The 20,617-nt window shown below is 32.1% G+C and overlaps 1 protein-coding gene across 5 annotated transcripts in view; it reads right to left on the minus strand.

Annotated features, from left to right (window-relative positions):
• The window catches only part of LOC139485366 (transient receptor potential-gamma protein-like), a 116,437-nt gene that overhangs the window by 71,305 nt on the left and 24,515 nt on the right, over positions 1–20,617 (minus strand). For 2 of the 5 annotated variants that reach the window (XR_011655302.1, XM_071269802.1), the window contains exon 1: positions 11,618–12,165. The exons of 1 other annotated variant lie outside the window; for it this stretch is intronic. Coding sequence is in view for 2 of the 4 variants with exons in the window: in XM_071269802.1 (XP_071125903.1) it covers positions 11,618–11,662 (45 nt within the window). In the remaining 2 variants the exon portion in view is untranslated. Of the gene's footprint in view, positions 1–11,617; positions 12,166–20,617 lie in introns of those variants that run through there. 2 more of the 5 variants (XR_011655303.1, XM_071269803.1) reach the window with 1 other exon arrangement.

The raw sequence follows: 20,617 nt of genomic DNA on the forward strand, positions 1-20,617 counted from the left end.
GGTGTATGGTGTATGGTGTAATGATGTACAGTGTAATGGTGTATGGTGTAATGATGAATGGTGTAATGTTGTATGATGTTATGGTATATGGTGTAATGTTGTATGGTGTAATGTTGAATGGTGTAATGTTGTATGGTTAAATGTTGAATGGTGTAATGGTGTAATGTTGCATTATGTAATGGTATATGGTGTAATGTTGAATGATGTAATGTATATGGTGTAATGTTGAATGGTGTTATGTTGTATGGTAAAATGGTGAATGATGTAATGGTGTTTAGTCTATGGATCATGGTGTATGTTGTAATGTTGTATGGTGAAATGTTTTATGGTGTAATGTTGAATGGTGTAATGTTGAATGGTGAAATGATTTATGGTGTAATGTTGAATGGTGTAATGTTAATTGGTGTAATATTGAATAATGTAATGTTATATGGTGTAATCATGTATGTTGTAATGTTTTATGGTGAAATGTTATATGGTGTAATGTTGAATGGTGTATGGTGTAATGTTGTGTGGTGTAATGTTGTATGGTGAAATGTTATATGGTGAAATGTTATATGGTGTAATGTTGAATGGTGTAATGGTATAAGGTGTAATTTTGTATGGTGTAATATAGAATGGTGTAATGATGTATGGTGTAATTTTGAATGGGCAATGTTGAATGGTATAATGTTGTATGGTGTAAAGTTGAATGGTATAATGTTGTATGATGTAATGTTGAATGGTGTAATGGTATATGGTGTAATGTTGAATGGTGTGATGTTGAATGGTGTAATGATGTATGGTGTATAGTGTATGATGTATGGTGTTAGGGAGTAAGGTATATGGAGTATACCTTATTGTATTTAGTATATGTTGTATGGTGTAAGTGGTAATGCTGTATGGTAAACACGAGTAGTTTACACCATTTGAGGGCTGTAAACAGTCTTGCAGGTGAGACAATAATCTGATATTTTCTTTTTGATACATGTTTGTTCGCTACTTTTCATTAAGTTTATCAAGAATAGTTAACTGATTGAAGATTGTAAAGTCAAATATACATGAACATGAGATGTATAAAAAGTTGAGTGCCAATTATTGCATTTTTGTTTTTATGTATAATTCTGAATCTGGATGGAATTGTCTATTAATTACCAAAGCATTTTGAGATAGTAATATGTGAATTAAATACTTTTTATTCAAATCTAATATAATCTGAGGCATCTCATCAAAAACATTAAAAGTTCACTTAATGTGTACAGGATATACATTTTGGGTGTGAATCGGTGTATATCATGTCCAAAACTAATATCAATGCCTTTTCCAATTTCCTGTAAATTAAAAGTTGCTGATTTTATATTTGTACCTTTCAAGATTTCAGACATATCTTGTAATAAATCAATCAAAAATACTAAATTAAGGGTGAGCTACTTTCAATTTCCTCTAATTCATAGTCAGCGATCCTTCAAAGCGTTCAAACATTTTCAATATTCACTAAGACATTTTTCTTGTACAAGTAGAATCTTATTTGAAATGGTTTTCCAAATGAATAATTTCAGAGAAAATAATCTGATTTAATACGACAGAGAATCATGAAAGTTTGAATAAAAATTTGTAAAGCTGCTTTGCGCTGTTAAGCAATATATTGTATTTTAACTATATCATACTTTTAAAAATAACTTCAGTATAATATCTAGAATATATCTGCAGTTTGATAAGTTCATCATGCTGGAGAATTTAACCTTTATCATCAAAGAGTTTTTGCATGCATTACTTATCTAAGCACTGGTTAAAATCATTTGTTAACATACTTATTACTTGTGAAAGCTGAATCAGAATTAATTAAAAAACTAAACTTTTAGAGTTCTGTGGATTCATTAATATTTGTTGGATACCAATTTTCGTGGAGTTCCTGGGTACTGTTAGGAGAACCACAAATTTAGATGTTCAACTAATAACACATTTTCTAAAGGAATGAATGCAGACTTTGCCAAAACAACGAAATTAAATATCCACGAATATGCAAGTTTTCCTTAAACCACGAAAAACTATGGTATCCATGAAAATAAATGAATCCACAGTATTAGGTAATGGACATTTTTCTAGATGACCAACAATAGTCCTGAAACACATATGCTTTTGACCTTGTACAAGGAAAATTGGAAACACAATTTAAAACTGATTATTTGAATACATTATTCTCTAAATACAGACAGGGGATTTCCAAATTTACAATTTACAAAAGTTGGAAGTGGAAATGATCAAAATTGAAATCTTTGCTGTCCTTATCATCCGGCCTCATTAAAAATATATATACATAGCGAGATATCTTTAAAGCTTTACAAGCTCAGAACTTAAAATGCTAAGTGGACTGAAGATAAACGGAATCACTTTTCATTTCAAGTGGGAGTCAGAACCCTTAATCAACACCCTTTGACACTGCTCCTTGTAACTTTCATGTTGTTTCCTCCCAAACCAAACTGAAATTGAACACATTTTTAGGTACCAAATTTTTAGGTGGATATTTGTCTCATTGGCAATCATACCACATCTCCTGTAGTGATTTAAATATCTAAGTCTTGCAATAGTAACCTATATAAATGGCTCCCGTAAAGTAAAAGTTCATTTTGATCAGCTTAAAGACATCAAGAGTATATTCAATTATACAATCTAAAAATCCCAAGTTTTTACTGGTAAATAATGCAAAATCATGAGATTTGAAAATTTCAAGCAATCTGAGCTCAAGTTTGAAATTGCGGAACTTGATAAATTTCAATTCATTTATGATCAAATACAATTTTGTAGACAAATTAATCTGGTAGCTCCTGAATAACAAGTGTGACATAATCCCTGTTTTACAAATGTTTGATTATTACATAACCTATCCTTATTCAGGACCATTAATTATAGTCTGAATCATAGGACCAGCCTTATGTTACATTTAAAATTAAATTATTTCAATTTCAAATCATTCAAAATATAAAAAAAATGTGAAATTGTCATTTTCCTTTTTTGGTTTCATGAAAATTTCTGACTACTATAGCAACACATGTTGTATTAATTATACTAATATTAAACCAGCATTCCAGTTTTAAGTTGCAGGTAAACATTTTCCCTCACTAAATAAACAGTCACATAAGTCTAAACCTATTGTTCAATACTTAATACAAGTACTTAGAACTCAGATCAAAAGATAAACTATTTCTTGCTCCCTGACCTATTAATATGTTTACTTTCCTGGTAAATACTTAAGGTCACATTACTGCATGAACTTGGCAAAGATTACTATTTCACTTTGCAAATGATTGCATTTTCTAGATTTGAATATAATGCCCAACTTTCTTTTAAAATTAAATTCAATAAAATTTCATGGAAGTCATTCTAATAAACAGAGGGAAATGAGATGCTAAGGTTATATACTGTATATTTAGAAATTATTGCGTGCATTTATTATTGTCATTTTGAGATATCAAGAAAAATCCTGTTTAATTCATATCAAAAAATTCAAAATGCAAGTTCAAATTATTGATGTTATAACCCTGTTGCATTTTCCCCAATAATAAAAACATCGCAATAATTTCTGAATTTACAGTATATATCCTTAGCATCCTCAAAATTTTTAGCAGCGACTGCATCACCATCTGTTATGTCTATAGATATGGGTAAAAACTTTACAAATGAACATATACACTTTTTTACCTGTAACACCATAGGACATTTGTGCTTTTTTACCTATTACACAATAGAACATTTGCACTTTTTACATGTAACATGATAGAACATTTGTTCTTTTTAAAGCCCCAGTCCCACTAGACCATGATCGCACCACGCTCACCGCGATCTAAAATAAATTTAGATCGTGGTGAGGTCGCGGTATGAGCGGCATGAAAATGTAAATTTTCGTTGCTTTCACGATGCTACTGCGTCCTCTCTACGCTTCTACAAAGATCCCGCTACGATTATACCACGTTCTCACCGCGCTTATTCTGCGACCTCACTACGCTTATCAAGATCTTTCTACGCTCTTCATGTTCTCACTACGACCATACCACAAGTTATCCGATTGCAACAAGATCTTACTGCGATTATAACACGTTCTTACCACGATTATACTACGTTCGTAGCACGATCTTACTACGTTCTCAGCAATAACGTCAACATCGTGTTCCATATCAATACAGTTCAATTCCTTCTTTTTCTGATTAAATCGTAGATTTCTAGGAAACAATACAGTCATGTCACCAAAATCTACCAGAACATGTGGGCATGGTGGTAGGAGTTGATGTAGATGCAGAGGGAGCAAAGTAACGAATCCTGATCAAGCAGAGATGTCGGACCGACCAATACAACCTAAATTACAACCTATTGCTGGTCCATAAAGCTCAATGACGATATTTTAGTGAACGATAGCAGAGATGACATAGATGTATCAATATATATAGAAAGATGTGGTATGAGTGCCAATGAGACAACTCTCCATCCAAGTAACAATTTATAAAAGTAAACCATTATAGGCCAAGGTACGGTCTTCAACACGGAGCCTTGGCTCACTTCAATCAGCACGCTATAAAGGACTCAAAATATTACTAGTGTTAAACCATTTAAACGGGGAAACCAACGGTCTAATCTATATAAAAACGAGAAGCATGGTTAAGCCGTTAGAGCAAATGGATAAATACATTCAAACAAACAAAATCTAGGGAGCTTTTTTATATATTTTATGTGAAAATGACAATGAGAATGATGGTCGTAGTGTGAACGTAGTCAGGTCGTAAGAAGAGCGTGATAAGGACGGCAAGGGTGTGCTAAAATCGTACTATGGTCGTGAACAGCGTGTTATAGTCGTAGTGGAAGCGTAGTTGGGTTGCAGTGAGAACGTGATGGTCGTAGTGAGGTCGTGATAATGTCGCTGTGCGATGGTAGCACAGATTCTCCGAATAGAATCACGCTCTCGCTACGATTGTACAGCGACCTTTGCGATCTTACTACGATCTTAGTGCGCTCTCACTTCTCTTCTACTACGATCTGATTTCGCCACGACCGCACCACGATTGTTTTGAACATGTTCAAAGTTGGCCACGCTCTTCACGATCTTGAAGACCACACCACGACCGTGATACGACCTTACTGCGATCTACACGACTGCACTACGATCATCAAAATTTGTATTTTTTTCACAGATCGTAGTGTGATCGTGGCCTCGCGGGACTGGGGTATTACCTGTAATATGATAGGACATATGCGCTCAAAACACTATGGACATTTGCACTATTAAATAAAGAGTTTAAAGTTAAAGTTAGGAATTGAGGAAGAGAAACTAGAATATTTATTTTAAATGTGGGAGATATACCAGCAAGGATAGATTACAAGAGCTTAATCTGTTCATTCCCAGCGCCAGATAATCAGTGAAAACAGACCTGTGATGGCTTAAAACATGTTTCTGTGTCTTTAGAATGTATTCTATTAGCTCTGTACTAAGGTGCCATAAAATTACTTTTAAGATGAATGTGCTATAAAATTACTATTAAACTTTTAACCATAATGAAAATTATGACTTTATCTATGCCAGGTCAAACCTACCATTACCTACAGGTCCTAAGCTTGTATAAAATAAGAGGAAAGTCATAAGAAGCAAAAATTGTAAAAGCACAAATGTTTATATAAAAAGTGGAAATGTCCATTTTAAAAAGCACAAATACAAAAATGTATCCTATGAAAGAGTACAAACGTACGTGCCAACCTTAATTATATATTGCCATCCACAATCAGTGGCGGATCCAGAACTTTTCCTAAGGGGGGGCCCTCTGAGTCTGACCTAGGGGGGGGGGCCCGCTCCAGTCATGCTTCAATGATTCCCTATATAATCAACCAAATTTTTCCCTCGAAAGGGGGGGCCCAGGCCCCCCCTGGATCCGCCTATGAGAATTTCTATTGGTTATCTTTGTTCTTGGTTTGCTGTCTCGTTCAATGTATCCCCATCGTCTACTTTTCTTAATAATCCAGTCTGTCAATGAATTGTCTAATAACTACCACAGATTAATACTGAGAGTATGATATTTCTTTATATCTCTGACTCCTTCGGAAATTGAGATAGAATACTAATCCTTGTACAATACTGGTATCTTAATTGAAAACTAAAGTGTGGTCAACCAAACAGATTTGCTACTTTGATTCGATAATCAGTCTTCATACAAAATCATTTATTTTCCTATAAATATCATTATTTTGCCATTTTTTCCATTTTTGTTTACAGATCTTCTGCATGGAAGATAATATAAGTCAATGGAAGGTCAATGGCTGATTATTACCAGTAATTGGTATCAATCTTGCCATGCTTCCAATTTCTAAAGATATGTCAACATTGGTCTTCTTTAGAGTCATACAACAAACAAAGTATGAACATTCTATCATCAGAAACTCACCAGAGTCCGCACCAAAAAATTATCATCAAATGCTATAGTAACCTTAAGGAGTCAATCAAGGTTAAATGAAAGTGTTATGTCTGCCTCAGATTCCAAGGTCAAAATGTCATCTTACCAGACAGAAAAAGAAATTATAAAAAATATGTATAAACAGAATTTTTCGTCAATTAGATTGATTCATTGTGTTTTAACGCCACTTTTGGCCTACTTTATGGCCGCCAGTTTATTGGTGGTGGAAGCCCAATTGCACAGAGAAAACCATGACCTTCGCTAGAAAAACTGACAATCCTAGTCAATTAAGATTGGAGTCAAGTGCACACCCACCAGCTGAGTTTAAACTCACAACCTCAGTGTTGACTGGCTATAGATAATGATTACAGTAATAGAACTACTTAGACCACTTGGCAACCAAGGCCCCTCTCATCTATTAGACAAAAACTCAAAAACATAACAAATGTTTCGGTCGACATGCAGTCTTATACAACAGATATCTGGGGATTCTGCACATTGGACCTCAACCTATACATATACCCTTTGTGACATCTGGTGATGTACAAAAATATAAGTGAATAAAGAAGGGGCCAATATTTTTATTTATTTTCTTGACGCTATCTATCAAATTGGTTTTTTTCTTCAATATTTAACACTATTAGGCATGGGGAAAATCTGTTTTCATAGTTTTTTTTTTTACATCTGCTTGAGCAGAATATGTTTTTAAGGGAAAAAAACATACCCCCCCCCCCCCCACCCCCCCCCCCCCCCCCCTCGAAGCTACATGATTGTTCCCTTACAGGAAAAAACAAACTGCATTGTCTGATACCTCAATTAATACTATATAAATAACTTGATAGGCAATTAGGCATGAAAAATCTTTCTCATTCCACTTCTATTTGTGTTATGTCCTAGCTACAGTAGTAATATCCAAATAGTAGTAATTAAAGTCATAATTAAGTGAAAACCTATTAATAAATTTTTACAAAATTATACAAATATCTCCCATCAGAATTCAGGTTGACATATCGTTTTAAATAATTTATTGCTAAACGATTGAATTCATTTCATAATAAATGAAATATTTTCCGAATAGAGTTACTTTTGCTATAAAAATTTGATAAAATATTCAACAAAATAATCAAAGCTATTGTTCATCGTTCAATCTGAAAAATGTCCATGGGTAAACGTTCAAAAAGTTGAATCAATATTTATCATTAACTTAAACAATTTGCCTTTGGTCTAGTTTACTTCTATTCACTATACATACATAGACATTATTGGTTACTGGGATTCTGCAACACTGGACTTAAGATTTGGCCTTGACTTAGCCTGTCTAATAGTTGTATAAATTTTCTTTTGCTCTGAGGCATCGAGGCATCAAATTTTACAGTCTGTTACATTCTGAAATTGCAGCTAAAGAGTGATAAATTGGCTTACTCTACTGCTCTGAGAGTAACACAGAAATAACAGAAACAGCTATAATGATACAATGTGACTGTCAAACTGATTTTGTAGTTACAGTAAATCCAAAAATTATTGGGAGGTTTTTAAATAATGCAACTGAATCAATATCCCTCTAAGAACTGTCATTCAGAATCCAATACATACAACTCACTGTATAAATTTGAGAATGGGGAAAATGTCAAAGAGACAACAACTCGACCAGAGAAAAGATAACAGCCTGTATATCTACATGTAGATTTATTATTGGAAGGGAAAGAAAAAGTTTCCTTAAAATCAGTTGGGGTTTTAAGTCTGACCAAGCTTTAATTTTTTCAAAATGAACTGGCCCATTGAATAAATACAATAGCTATTGTTTTCTGTTTAGTTCCTTCAATGGGAACTTTAAACTGATCCTTGGGAAAGGTTGTACATGTATTTCCTTACATTAACTGCAGTTTTGAAGGTCTCACCAGTAACAGAAATTGCCTCAAAGAGTTTACAGTTACAGTCTATGATATTTCTTAGTATCTTGGAATATTCAGGATTTTTGGTAATTTCACTAGATTTTACTGAATTTATAAGACTATATATATCACTATTTTGGAATCTGAAACAGTTGGTCAGGGTATCTGCATCACATGTGGTTTTGACTTCATACAACAATCACTTTACCTCTGTCACATTAGACATTTTTCTATTGTGACATGGAAATTTTATGGAAACCTATGAAATGTCCAGTAATGAGGGGATACAGTAGTAAGGTTTATTGTCTTTTTATGACTGCATTATAGCTGAAAAGTTAAAATAGCAAATACATGAATTCAACATTTATTCTTGCAGTTTTGAAAATTTGTCATACAATCATTCAATTTCAAGCCCATTTGACCCCCAGGCAATTGTATCTTTTCCTTTGAATGAAATATTACATAATTCTCTCCTGTAATGATGGTGCTAATATATCCCACTAGAAGACTCAGTTGACCATGTGTTGACCACAAGATCTATTAAATGACCATGCAAATCCATAAAGCCATAGAGAATTAATGTAATAAGCAATTGATAAAATATTGTAATGCATTAGATTTGATAATGATCTGAATATAAATTCTATCAATAAGCTGAGAACTATACATCACTCTTATAGACCAATAATTGAGTATTGTTCTGAGACCTAATAAAGTTGCATAACACTTCATCAATGTATTCATATTTATATTCCAAATTAATTCATATTCAGCACGATAATCGGAAATGAAGTATATTTATCAACTAACCAATGCTAGACATTGTAGTTTCCTGGTGCAAAGCAGCCAGAATACTGTTTTTAAACAATTTTGGGTTAGTTTTAAGTTTAATTAAACATATTTATTTATAGTGGATTTGGAAACAAGTTTTGCAACTTATATTAATCCCTTTCTACTTTGCCGGTGCGAGTTCTACAAGGCCCGCATTAGCATGTCCTTTTAAAAAATCTACAAGGGTGTCTTTTATGTGCAAGAGATATGGCTCTCTCTTAACACGGGTCAGCCATTTATTGTCCCCTTCCTACAGACTATCATTGTTTCCTCAAGACCATACTAGCAAATGGTGTCAAGGGAGAGCCGAAAATTCAGTTCCTGGTTTAAGAAGTCAGTTCAAATTTATGCAAGTATTTATAAAAAAAATATCCTTCATCACAGCTTTGCTGATATTATTTAAATTAAGCTGTAAAAAATAGGAACCTCTAACTGCTCTTAAGGATATATTCTTCTAACATTTCAGTCTCGTTGAAATCTCGTTCTGGAATCAATTCCAAAACATGTGAAACAAGTGGAAAATATCAATGATTTTTTTAAATATTATAATCAAATATAACTCTGAGAAAAAATTGTGTATTTACAATGAATAGTTTTTGAGTTATCCGGTTTTCGAATTTTACAACCAATCAAGTCAGTCTTTTTAGCCAAAATTTTGAGAAAATGGGTGAGGGGTACAAAAAGTGACTTTACAAGAATCTTGTACATCCCATATTATTTTTGTCTTTTCAAATTTCTTAGATAGGTATTTTTCAATCGTTTATAACAAAAAATTTGAAATAATATGCATTTTGTTCTTAAAACTGAGAAAAATAACAAATTTACAAAATTGACAGCATAAGTTGTAAATTTGACACAAAAAAGCATCAAAATATGATAAAACTATTTTATATTAACACCTACCAATAGTTTTTTTAGTTAAATTTATTCAGATTGGTCCAGTTCATCTTTATTGTAAGTATGAAAAAAAGTTTAATTATGGAACTGTGATTTTTTTAAGCCCAAAAATAGGTAAAAATTTATGAAAAATGGGAAAATCATCAAAATTTGGTATCTCCAAAGGGCCGTAGCAAAAAAAGTGCAGCACCATATGATTTTTTCTTCACCAATTATTTTTTTACAGTCATATAAATCCAAAAATCAGGTTAAGAAAAAAAGTTTTATTCTAGAAAATTTTGGCTCTTCAGAGGTGTACATCCTTAAACTGTGGTTTTGAATTTTCTGTTACTTCATCCATAACTAAACTAATATTGATTGCAATTGGATAGTCATAAATTTTTAAGAGTATCAATTGTCATTTTGTAAAGTTTAATGATTTTATGCATGTACTATTTTAGTGACATAAAAATGCCTCAAACAAGTTCATATTCTAATGTAACATTTTATTCAAATCTAACCAAGGGCTACTTAAAATAAACAGCTGTGCAATGACTTCATTATATGACCATATCATGCTACTTAAATAAACAGCTGTGCCACTGACTGCATAATATGAACATCCTACTTATTTTGACCATTTAAAGTTATGTGACCCCAAAACAAACATAAAAAAACAAAATGTTGTGAATTAACAGGGATGAACCACAATAATAATGCTTATCATTAAATGTAAGATTATTATCAAATCTACTGGATAAGGGGGGAGAAAATATACTTGCAAAAGACACAATTATTGCATTATGTAACACCTGTAGATTTTCCAAGCGTAAAAAAAGGGGGGTATGTTACCAAAGGGACTGTGGATTCATGAGTCAAAGAGACAGTGACATTTAAGACCCCGACAAGTAGCAAAAAATAATGAAAAGACAAACAGTCTACAAATTTAAGAAGCTACATAGAAAATTCAACACTGAGCAAGTAAAGTCTCAATCATTTGTGACACCATTAACTTCTTCAATTAAACTGTAATGACCATTTAACCTTTTGTTGTAATGACATTAGTTTAGACTTAACTACTTTGAATTGATTTACTTTCAATTTCAAAGATACTATTTTTTGTGGATTGTGGAAAAAATATATTTTCTTTGAAATTTTATTTCATGCATGGTTAGCCCTATTCAGCATACAAACCATAGGAAAATAAAAATAACTTTGTTGAAAATCTTAATTAGTGGTTTAAATTGAACTATACCCAATTGACCCACAAACCATAACTAAAGATGATAATGATGGGTGGCTGTTTAAGAGTCCAGCAGCAAATTAAATTTTCACTTTTAGACATTGAAAAAATTGCCTCCCCCTTTTTTTAAATTTTAAAATACTGATCCAGCACTTTTATAGTTTTATATGAAAAATACAAGGAACTCATCAACAGTCTACATGAAATCAATTAAATTTTTATTGTTATCCATGCATAAATTGTAACCAGATGTTTAAAACAAAGCTAATGTTAATAACTAATCATAGGCAAAATCTATTAATATTTTCCTCCAAATGAAAAATATATATATCTGATTGATTTTGTGTGATGTAGACAAGACTTACCATGTCAGGGATATCAGGGAAGGACGATGACGACCTGTAGGACATTTTGAAATAATTCTAATCCACCATCACTATTCAATGTATTGAAATTTTATCCAAATTCCTTCAAATGTAAATTCAATTGATTGAAAATCTGAACTTAAATCCTCCTGAATGAAGTGAAATTCTGTGAAATCACCAATAACTTCATGTCAGCTGGCGTTAAGTAAAGGCTTCTCACATCTCATCAAAATCAATCATTACACATTGTGTCAATTATATCATATTGATAAACTTTAACAATATTAGTTACGATTTTGAGGAAGATTAATCCTTTGGTATAAACAGGAGCCAAAAGATGAGCTGTTATTACCCTTAGGCTCTCAAAAAAATCAATCATGTGTTATATTAACAGTAGATCTAGCACTAATAGATTCTACCAGCTTTCCGTCACATGGTTGGTGTTTTTCTAATGTTTTTATCGTAAATTTTTTATCTTATTAATACATTTTGCCAGTTTTATACTCCTAAATAAATAATTGATCCAGGCTGGTAGTCTATATAATTATTCCAAGCAAAACATTATAAACAGTTTTAATCAAATATTGTTGATGTCAAGCGGAAAGTTATAAGTTCCTATAAGTCCTTAGTTCACTAAAAAGGATAAGTATGTTCATCTTAATATACAAGAATTTCCATTAATAATTTTTCTTTAAAGGTGAGAAATTCTCATTCTAGTACGGAAATCAATCTTGCTGACTTAATTAATTTGATCTGCATATGTTGTATGGCGTTGAATATTGGATTCCATATAATTAGATTTTGTTAGGAAAATTGAAATAATGTCAAAGACAAATTTCTTTAAGATTTGAAAACATTCTGTATTCTAATTAAAACATTCAATGATGCCAACAAATTTCAACAGCAAAGTACATCGAACCATTCACAATCAACTATTCACTTGGGGAGAAAAAGCTTAACGCTGCATGAGCATAAAAGGCTATATCCCAGCATTTCCCACAAAAAAAACGAAAGATAAAATTAAAGCTTCAACATTACAGAAAAAAAAAATCATTATACAAATAATAATGATTATTTTCCAATGCTACTAGTGAAAATGATCTATTCCCTTGAGACCAGTAGACTAAATTAAAAACACTTAAAATTCATCATAGAATACTGTATCAAACATTAAACTGATAAATGTTTCAATATTATACATATAAGTATTATCTAATGTTATCAGGCAATTCAAAGTAAATGTTATGTTTCCAGGACCTTTCATTGACAGAATAGACAATAATGGGCAAACAGTGCAGAAAAATTGGCAAAATATAAAAAGAATTAAAAAAAATTTGGCCAAAAAAATAAAGAATGATGGGGTGCAAACCCAATCAAATACCTAAAGGGTGCACTCAGGTGCCCTAGATTTTCTCTCTTTTCTTTTAATTTGAAATGGTAGACTGAAAGACTAGAATTTGATTCATTAAAATTCTATCAGTTCTATAAATGATGAAATATTACAGCAAACATGATGAAATTTTACTGTCTCTAGACTTTCCCAGTCTCTTTAGATTAATTAGCAAGAGTAAAGTGAATAAATATGTTTCTAGGAGCTTTCAATCTTATCTAATAACAAATTAAATGAATCAATTCTCTATTCTAAATGTAATATAATGCATAGGTTCCAACTCCAAAATACAATCTTTAACTTGAAAATAGGTGGTACAGCAGTCCTAAGATAACAAATTGAAGAACATTTAGCTTTTCAAACCCAATCTTTGTGATAGCTATTATTTCTAACAATTGAATAAGATTTTAACTTTACAATTTATTTAGTGTTCATTTTCGCACATTCTTGCACATCTCAATATTCAGACAGACTCAATTTCTTTGTAGATAATAATTATAAAGATTGCAACATTAACTGTCTGTCTGCAGTATTCATTGATGCAGCATTCAATGAAATAACTGCTCTGAAAAGCTCTGGATAAGAGATTACCCTATTAATGATTCCTCCCCAGGACAATAAAAAAACTAAACAAATAACATTTTTCTAAATGCATTCCATACTGTATGATTTATTTCTTATTATAGTAGTTGATTAATTAATTGTTCCTATTTTATATGTTCTTTATAGAGATTTTAAGGTTATCAATTTTCCATATTATTTTTCAACATCAAGTCCATTTATCAATAACGCAAAATAAAAATTTAATAAATTTAATGAAGAAAAATTTAATAAATTTGATTAATTACTTTCTTTAAATCTTATAATATGTTGCAAACTGCAAACTTTTAAACGCTATTACGACTTGCGAAATATTAAAATTCCCAATTGTTAATAAATATTTCAAAATACCTTTTTCAAAATCGCTAATGTACTGATTTAATGATTATGATGGTATGCTAATGTATTTACTGTTATAAGTAACCTGCTGAGTAAGTATCTTAGTTGATCTTTGTTCTTAAATATTCATTCCAGTTACAAAATATGAAAGAAAATCATTTATTTTTTGAAGCCATTTAAATGTCACCATAAGTTCAATAACTGATGTTTAAAAATAAATAGATCATACTTATTATCACTGTTGATTGTAAGTACAGACTATAACATTTATTTTATGCGGCCAAAATACAAATATGATAGTTGAATGTCACCAGAGTGAGGAAGACTGATTCTTTGTTTACCCCCCCCCCCCTTTTCAATTCCCAACCTTTTGAAAAAAATCCAGAAGATACCAATGGGTAATCAAAACAATAGTTAAAGAAAAACTTACTTTGCCATGGCAAAACTAGAGGCTCTAAAGAGCCTGTGTCGCTCACCTTGGTCTATGTGAATATTAAAGGAAGCAGATGGATTCATGACAAAATTGTGTTTTGGTGATGGTGATGTGTTTGTACATCTTACTTTACTGAACATTCTTGCTGCTCAAAATCATCTCTATCTATAATGAACTTGGCCCATTAGTTTCAGTGGAAAATGTTATTTTATTTTAATGAAAATTTTATAAAAATTGTTGAAAATTGACTATAAAGGACAATAACTCCTTAGGGGGTCAATTGACCATTTCGATCATGTTGACTTATTTGTAAATCTTACGTTGCTGAACATTATTGCTGTTTACAGTTTATCTCTATCAATAATAATATTCAAGATAATGACCAAAAACAGCAAAATTTCCTTAAAACTAACAATTCTGGGTCAGCAACCCAACAACGGGTTGTCCGATTCATCTAAAAATTTCAGAGCAGATAAATGTTGACCTGATAAACAATTTTACCCCACGTCAGATTTGCTCTAAATGCTTTGGGTTTTGAGTTATAAGCCAAAAACTGCATTTTACCCCATGTTCTATTTTTAGCCATGGCGGCCATCTTGGTTGGATGGCCGGGTCACCGGACACATTTTTTAAACTACTAACCCAAAAGATGATTGTGGCCAAGTTTGGATTAATTTGGCCAAGTAGTTTCAGAGGAGAAGATTTTTGTAAAAGATTACTAAGATTTACAAAAATGGTTAAAAATTGACGATAAAGGGCAATAACTCCTAAAGGGGTCAACTGACCATTTCAGTCATGTTGACTTATTTGTAAATCTTACTTTGCTGAACATTATTGCTGTTTATAGTTTATCTCTATCTATAATAATATTCAAGATAATAACCAAAAAGAGCAAAATTTCCTTAAAATTACTAATTCAGGGCCAGCAACCCAACAACGGGTTGTCCGATTCATCTAAAAATTTCAGAGCAGATAAATGTTGACCTGATAAACAATTTTACCCACGTCAGATTTGTTCTAAATGCTTTCAGTTTTGAGTTATAAGCCAAAAACTGCATTTTACCCCATGTTCTATTTTTAGCCATGGCAGCCATCTTGATTTGATGGCTGGGTCACCGGACACATTTTTCAAACGACTAGCCCAAAAGATGATTGTGGCCAAGTTTGGATTAATTTGGCCCAGTAGTTTCAGAGGAGAAGATTTTTGTAAAATATTACTAAGATTTACGAAAAATGGTTAAAAATTGACTATAAAGGGCAATAACTCCTAAAGGGGTCAACTGACCATTTCAGTCAAGTTGACTTATTTGTAAATCTTACTTTGCTGAACATTATTGCTGTTTACTGTTTATCTCTATATATAATAATATTCAAGATAATAACCAAAAAGAGCAAAATTTCCTTAAAATTACTAATTCAGGGGCAGCAACCCAACAACGGGTTATCCGATTCATCTGAAAATTTCAGGGCAGATAGATCTTCACCTGTTTAACAATTCTATTCCTTGTCAGATTTGCTCTAAATGCTTTGGTTTTTGAGTTATAAGCCAAAAACTGCATTTTACCCCTATGTTCTATTTTTAGCCATGGCGGCCATCTTGGATGGTTGGCCGGGTCACCGGACACATTTTTCAAACTAGATACCCCAATGATGATTGTGGCCAAGTTTGGCTTAATTTGGCCCAGTAGTTTCAGAGGAGAAGATTTTTGTAAAAGTTAACGAGGACGACGGACGACGACGACGGACGCCGGACGCCGGACGCCAGACGCCAAGTGATGAGAAAAGCTCACTTGGCCTTTTCGGCCAGGTGGGCTAAAAAGTAAAATAACAAAAAGATAAACACTTTTGACCACAAAATACTGCATAGGCAACTGATGACTGAGCATGATCTACCCTAATTTTTATTACCATGTTACATACATTTAGAGCACTATCAGTTCCCAGAGAGTGCGAGTTAATAAATCATTTGGACCAAACATATTGTATTTACAACATTTGAATATTTTTTCAAAGGTATTATCTCTATCAATGTTCTTTTAAACAACATGAAACAGTTTTGTCTCACCTAAACAATTGAAAACATATTTTTTTTTTATTAAATTGTTAAAATAAGTGTTTAGGTATCATTTTTCCAATGGCTTTGTCTCCACATAAGTTAATGACTCAATCAATTTTACTAGAAACAATTTAACAGTATCAAATGATGACAATTAATGTCATGACAAAGTCATCATTAAAGAACAATGAACTCCTGGTCATTCAAAGGTTAGGAAATCAATTTGTCCTAATCATTATTCAACATTATGGTACAATTGTCATAATTACTAACAAGGTCTGAATTAGTGGAATCATCAACTAAAAGGTGCCAGATTCATCAGATTGATTAAATAACTATTGATTGAAAATTGCATTGTTCTGAGTTATATACTAAACATCAACTTACCAGAGTGGCAGATCCAGAATTTTTCATAAGTAGGGGCCCAATGATTGCCTAAGAGGAGGCCCACTCCAGTCATGCTTCAGTAATTCCCTATATTATCAACCCTTTTTTTCCCAAAAAAGGACAGGCCCCATCCTGTATCCTCTGAATCAACCACAAAGACAAGATCAAATAATTCTAAATCAACTCCCAAAGACAAGGTCAAATAATGTTCTTCTGAATCAACCCCCAAAGACAAGGTCAAATTATGTTCTTCTGAATCAACCCCCAAATACAAGGTCAAATTATGTTCTTCTGAATAAACCCCCAAAGACAAGGTCAAATCATGTTCTTCTGAATCACCCCTCCCAAAGACAAGGTCAAATAATGTTCTTCCGAATCAACCCCCAAAGACAAGGTCAAATAATGTTTTTTTCTGAATCAACCCCCAAAGACAAGGTCAAATAATGTTCTGAATCAACCCCCAAAGACAAGGTCAAATCATGTTGTTCTGAATCAACCCCCAAAGACAAGGTCAAATAATGTTTTTTTCTGAATCAATCCCCAAAAGACAAGGTCAAATTATGTTCTTCTGAATCAAACCCCAAAGACAAGGTCAAATCATGTTCTTTTGAATCAACCCCCCAAAGACAAGGTCAAATTATGTTCTTCTGATTCAACACCCCAAAGACAAGGTCAAATTATGTTGATCTGAATCAACCCCCAAAGACAAGGTCAAATAATTTTCTTCACCACAATCAAGTACTGAGTAAAGTTTTATGACAAAAAAGCCTTATAAATTTTAATGTTATTTTAAACATTAAAGATGTAGCCTTCAGACTTTTTATTTTTTCATTAGAAACACATTAAAAGAGCAAATATACAACAGGGACATCCAATCTCGTAGATAAAAAATAAACTGACAAAGCCATGGCTAAAAAAGGAAAAAAGACAAATAAAAGTAAACAAGACACAACATAGAAAACTTAAGACTAAGCAACTCGAACCCAACTAAAAACCGAGGGTGACTCAGGTGCTCTGGAAAGGTAAGCAAATTAAATTCTACACTTGGATAACTTGAAAGATTTTAAGAACAGATCTTACAGCAGAACTTTTGCCTAGGTTAAGATAGGGTAAATCTCTGATAGTTATTTATAAACATTTCGAACACATTACAGGTAGCATTTTTCCAAAGATACAAATGTAAGTTTTCAAAAATATCTTCTAATAAGTTTGTTATCTTCCAGCTAAACTTCACTGAGAAATTTTTCAACTATAAAGTTTATATAATCAATTATGTTTTGGGCATCTTCAAGGCTTACTAGTAACCATGTACTTCAGTCATTCATGTTTTTCAATGCTAGACATGTTGTGTTCAGTGGTGGATCCAGAACTTTTCATAGGGGGGTGCTGACTGACCTAAGGGGGGACCGTTCCAGTCATGCTTCATTTATTTTCTATATATAATCAACCAAATTTTTCAAATGAAAGGGGGGCCCCCCTGGATCTGCCTATGGTGTTAGTGATTTTTTTTTAAGTGTCTTGCAGTATGAAGTTTCAGCTTTAAATGGTGTTGAAAATTATATATTTCAAGGATATAGCAGACCACAAAAAACAGAGAAAAAATACAGGTTTTAATTGACACCTATGTATTGAGTCCTTATGTTCAGTTACAAAGGATGAGTAACTCTAAAAAAATGTTTTTTTTAGAAATTAAAAATTAAGGTATGATTCAGTTCTGTCAAATCTTTGCATCCTGTACAAATTGTAAATAAGAAGACTGAAGTGAAACAATTCACAATTACTGTAGAATTAACAAACAATACAGGAATACATATTTTTCCTCCTTAAATATATGCAAATCATAAACCTCAAGACTAGACAAAATGGCTGCATAAAAACAAAAATTGAATGCATTTTACTTTTATTGGTCAATAAATCAAGAATAATTTAAACAATAACAAATTTCCACCAAACAATATTCAGACATTAAATGTTTTTCCTGGAAATCTAATTATAGGGGGGACATTTGGCTGCTTCAATTGTCTCTTCCGTAATATCATCCCCCATTACTGGAGAGAAGATGGATGCTGTTTATTGAATGCAGAATTAGTGTCATTGATGATATATACAGTCAATCTTAAATTCTTATCAAGAATGGTTTTAATACACTACAATTTTCCGCTGACATCCATTTCAATCTAATTTCCTAATGCAAATGTCAACTATCTTATTCATAACAGAATACAGATGTCACCAGTTATAGCTTGACGATTGTCTTAAGACAACTTTATCAATAATTTATACAAAATATTCTCTGTAAGATTTGATAATCAACTGATACACATCATGGATCTTGTTCCTTTATATTTTTTTTCACTCTCTTCTGGTTTTTTATGTGTCAGACTGAGAATTTATAGTACACTGAAAAGGTTACGTAACTACTTCATGCTGTGAATTTACTTTTAACAGTTAAACACAGAAAATCTATGATGTTGAAATGGCTCACTTTAAATGTATATACAATTTTCAGGAAGTTAGTATAATAATGACTTTATACGTCAGCTTTATATAATTAATTGCTATACATTATTTTGTATCATTTGTTGGTTGATGTTTAACATAAAATCTAATGACCTTGGTTATATAATGACCGAGATAATGACAGTCAATTTTTATTGGTGGAGGAAACTGCCATGGAGTCCTGGATAGACAATTGAAATTCATAGTGAAAACTGATAAAAAAAAATTGAACCCAGACTCCCAGTTGTCAATATGATTTCAGAGGGGAAGCATTTTTTTCAATTGTTTCACTATATTACCTGTAATATGGCTGAGCATTGGATGGAGGACTGGAATGCCAACTATATAGCTATTGATGACAATAGCGAACACTATCCCTTTAGGCTAGACAAGCAAAACATGTAGATAAACTGTATATTTCAATATAAAAATTAGAAAAATGTTATCATCCATCCCACAGTTCATTGTTTTAGTATCAAATAAACAAAAATGTTAGCCCACATAATGCATTGTTTTTGTATCAAATAAACCAAATGTTAGCCCACAATGCATTGTTTTTGTATCAAATTTACAAAAATGGTATCTCACAATGCATTGTTTTTGTATCAAATAAACAAAAATGATATCCCACAATGCATTATTTTTATATCCAATAAACAAAATGTTAGCCCACAAAGCATTGTTTTAGTATTCAATAAACAAAAATGACATAATGCCCCACCTGCCTATACTGTCAAGCAGTGAGCCAGGATCCAAAAGCTATCATTCACAGTCATTTCTTGAGCAACTTTAAAATGATTTCAGGGGAGATAAGTCACTTTGCCCTTTGTAACTTCTATATCTATTTAACAGAATTTAGTTAATTATTAAACACTTAAAATTTGCCAGTAATGAGTTCTTTGACTGGATTTTCTGTTATCTGCATAATTTGTAATTAACTTTCTATCATGAAAATAAGGTGGAAAATGATTGAAAAGGAAAAATTGTAAAGTCATTTGTTAGCTGGAGGATTTCAGTAAAGAAACAGTGATAATGGGGTTTTAGTAATGTGCTAATTTTTTTCAAGATGAGAAAATGATTAATTAAGATAGTTTCCTGTTTCTAAACACTTTTCAATATTAACTTTATGCATTTCATACTATGTGAACACCTTACAATATTTAACAAACATCACTCATCAAAATAAAAAATGAAACATATGCATATTACAAGGATTATGTCTTTTAGAAGAAACTTTCTGTTGCAAAAAACAATACAAGTGCTACAAACATTTGTGATCGTAATGATCAATAGCAC

The sequence above is a fragment of the Mytilus edulis genome, chromosome 8 (assembly GCF_963676685.1).
Source record: "Mytilus edulis chromosome 8, xbMytEdul2.2, whole genome shotgun sequence".
Taxonomy (NCBI): domain Eukaryota; kingdom Metazoa; phylum Mollusca; class Bivalvia; order Mytilida; family Mytilidae; genus Mytilus; species Mytilus edulis.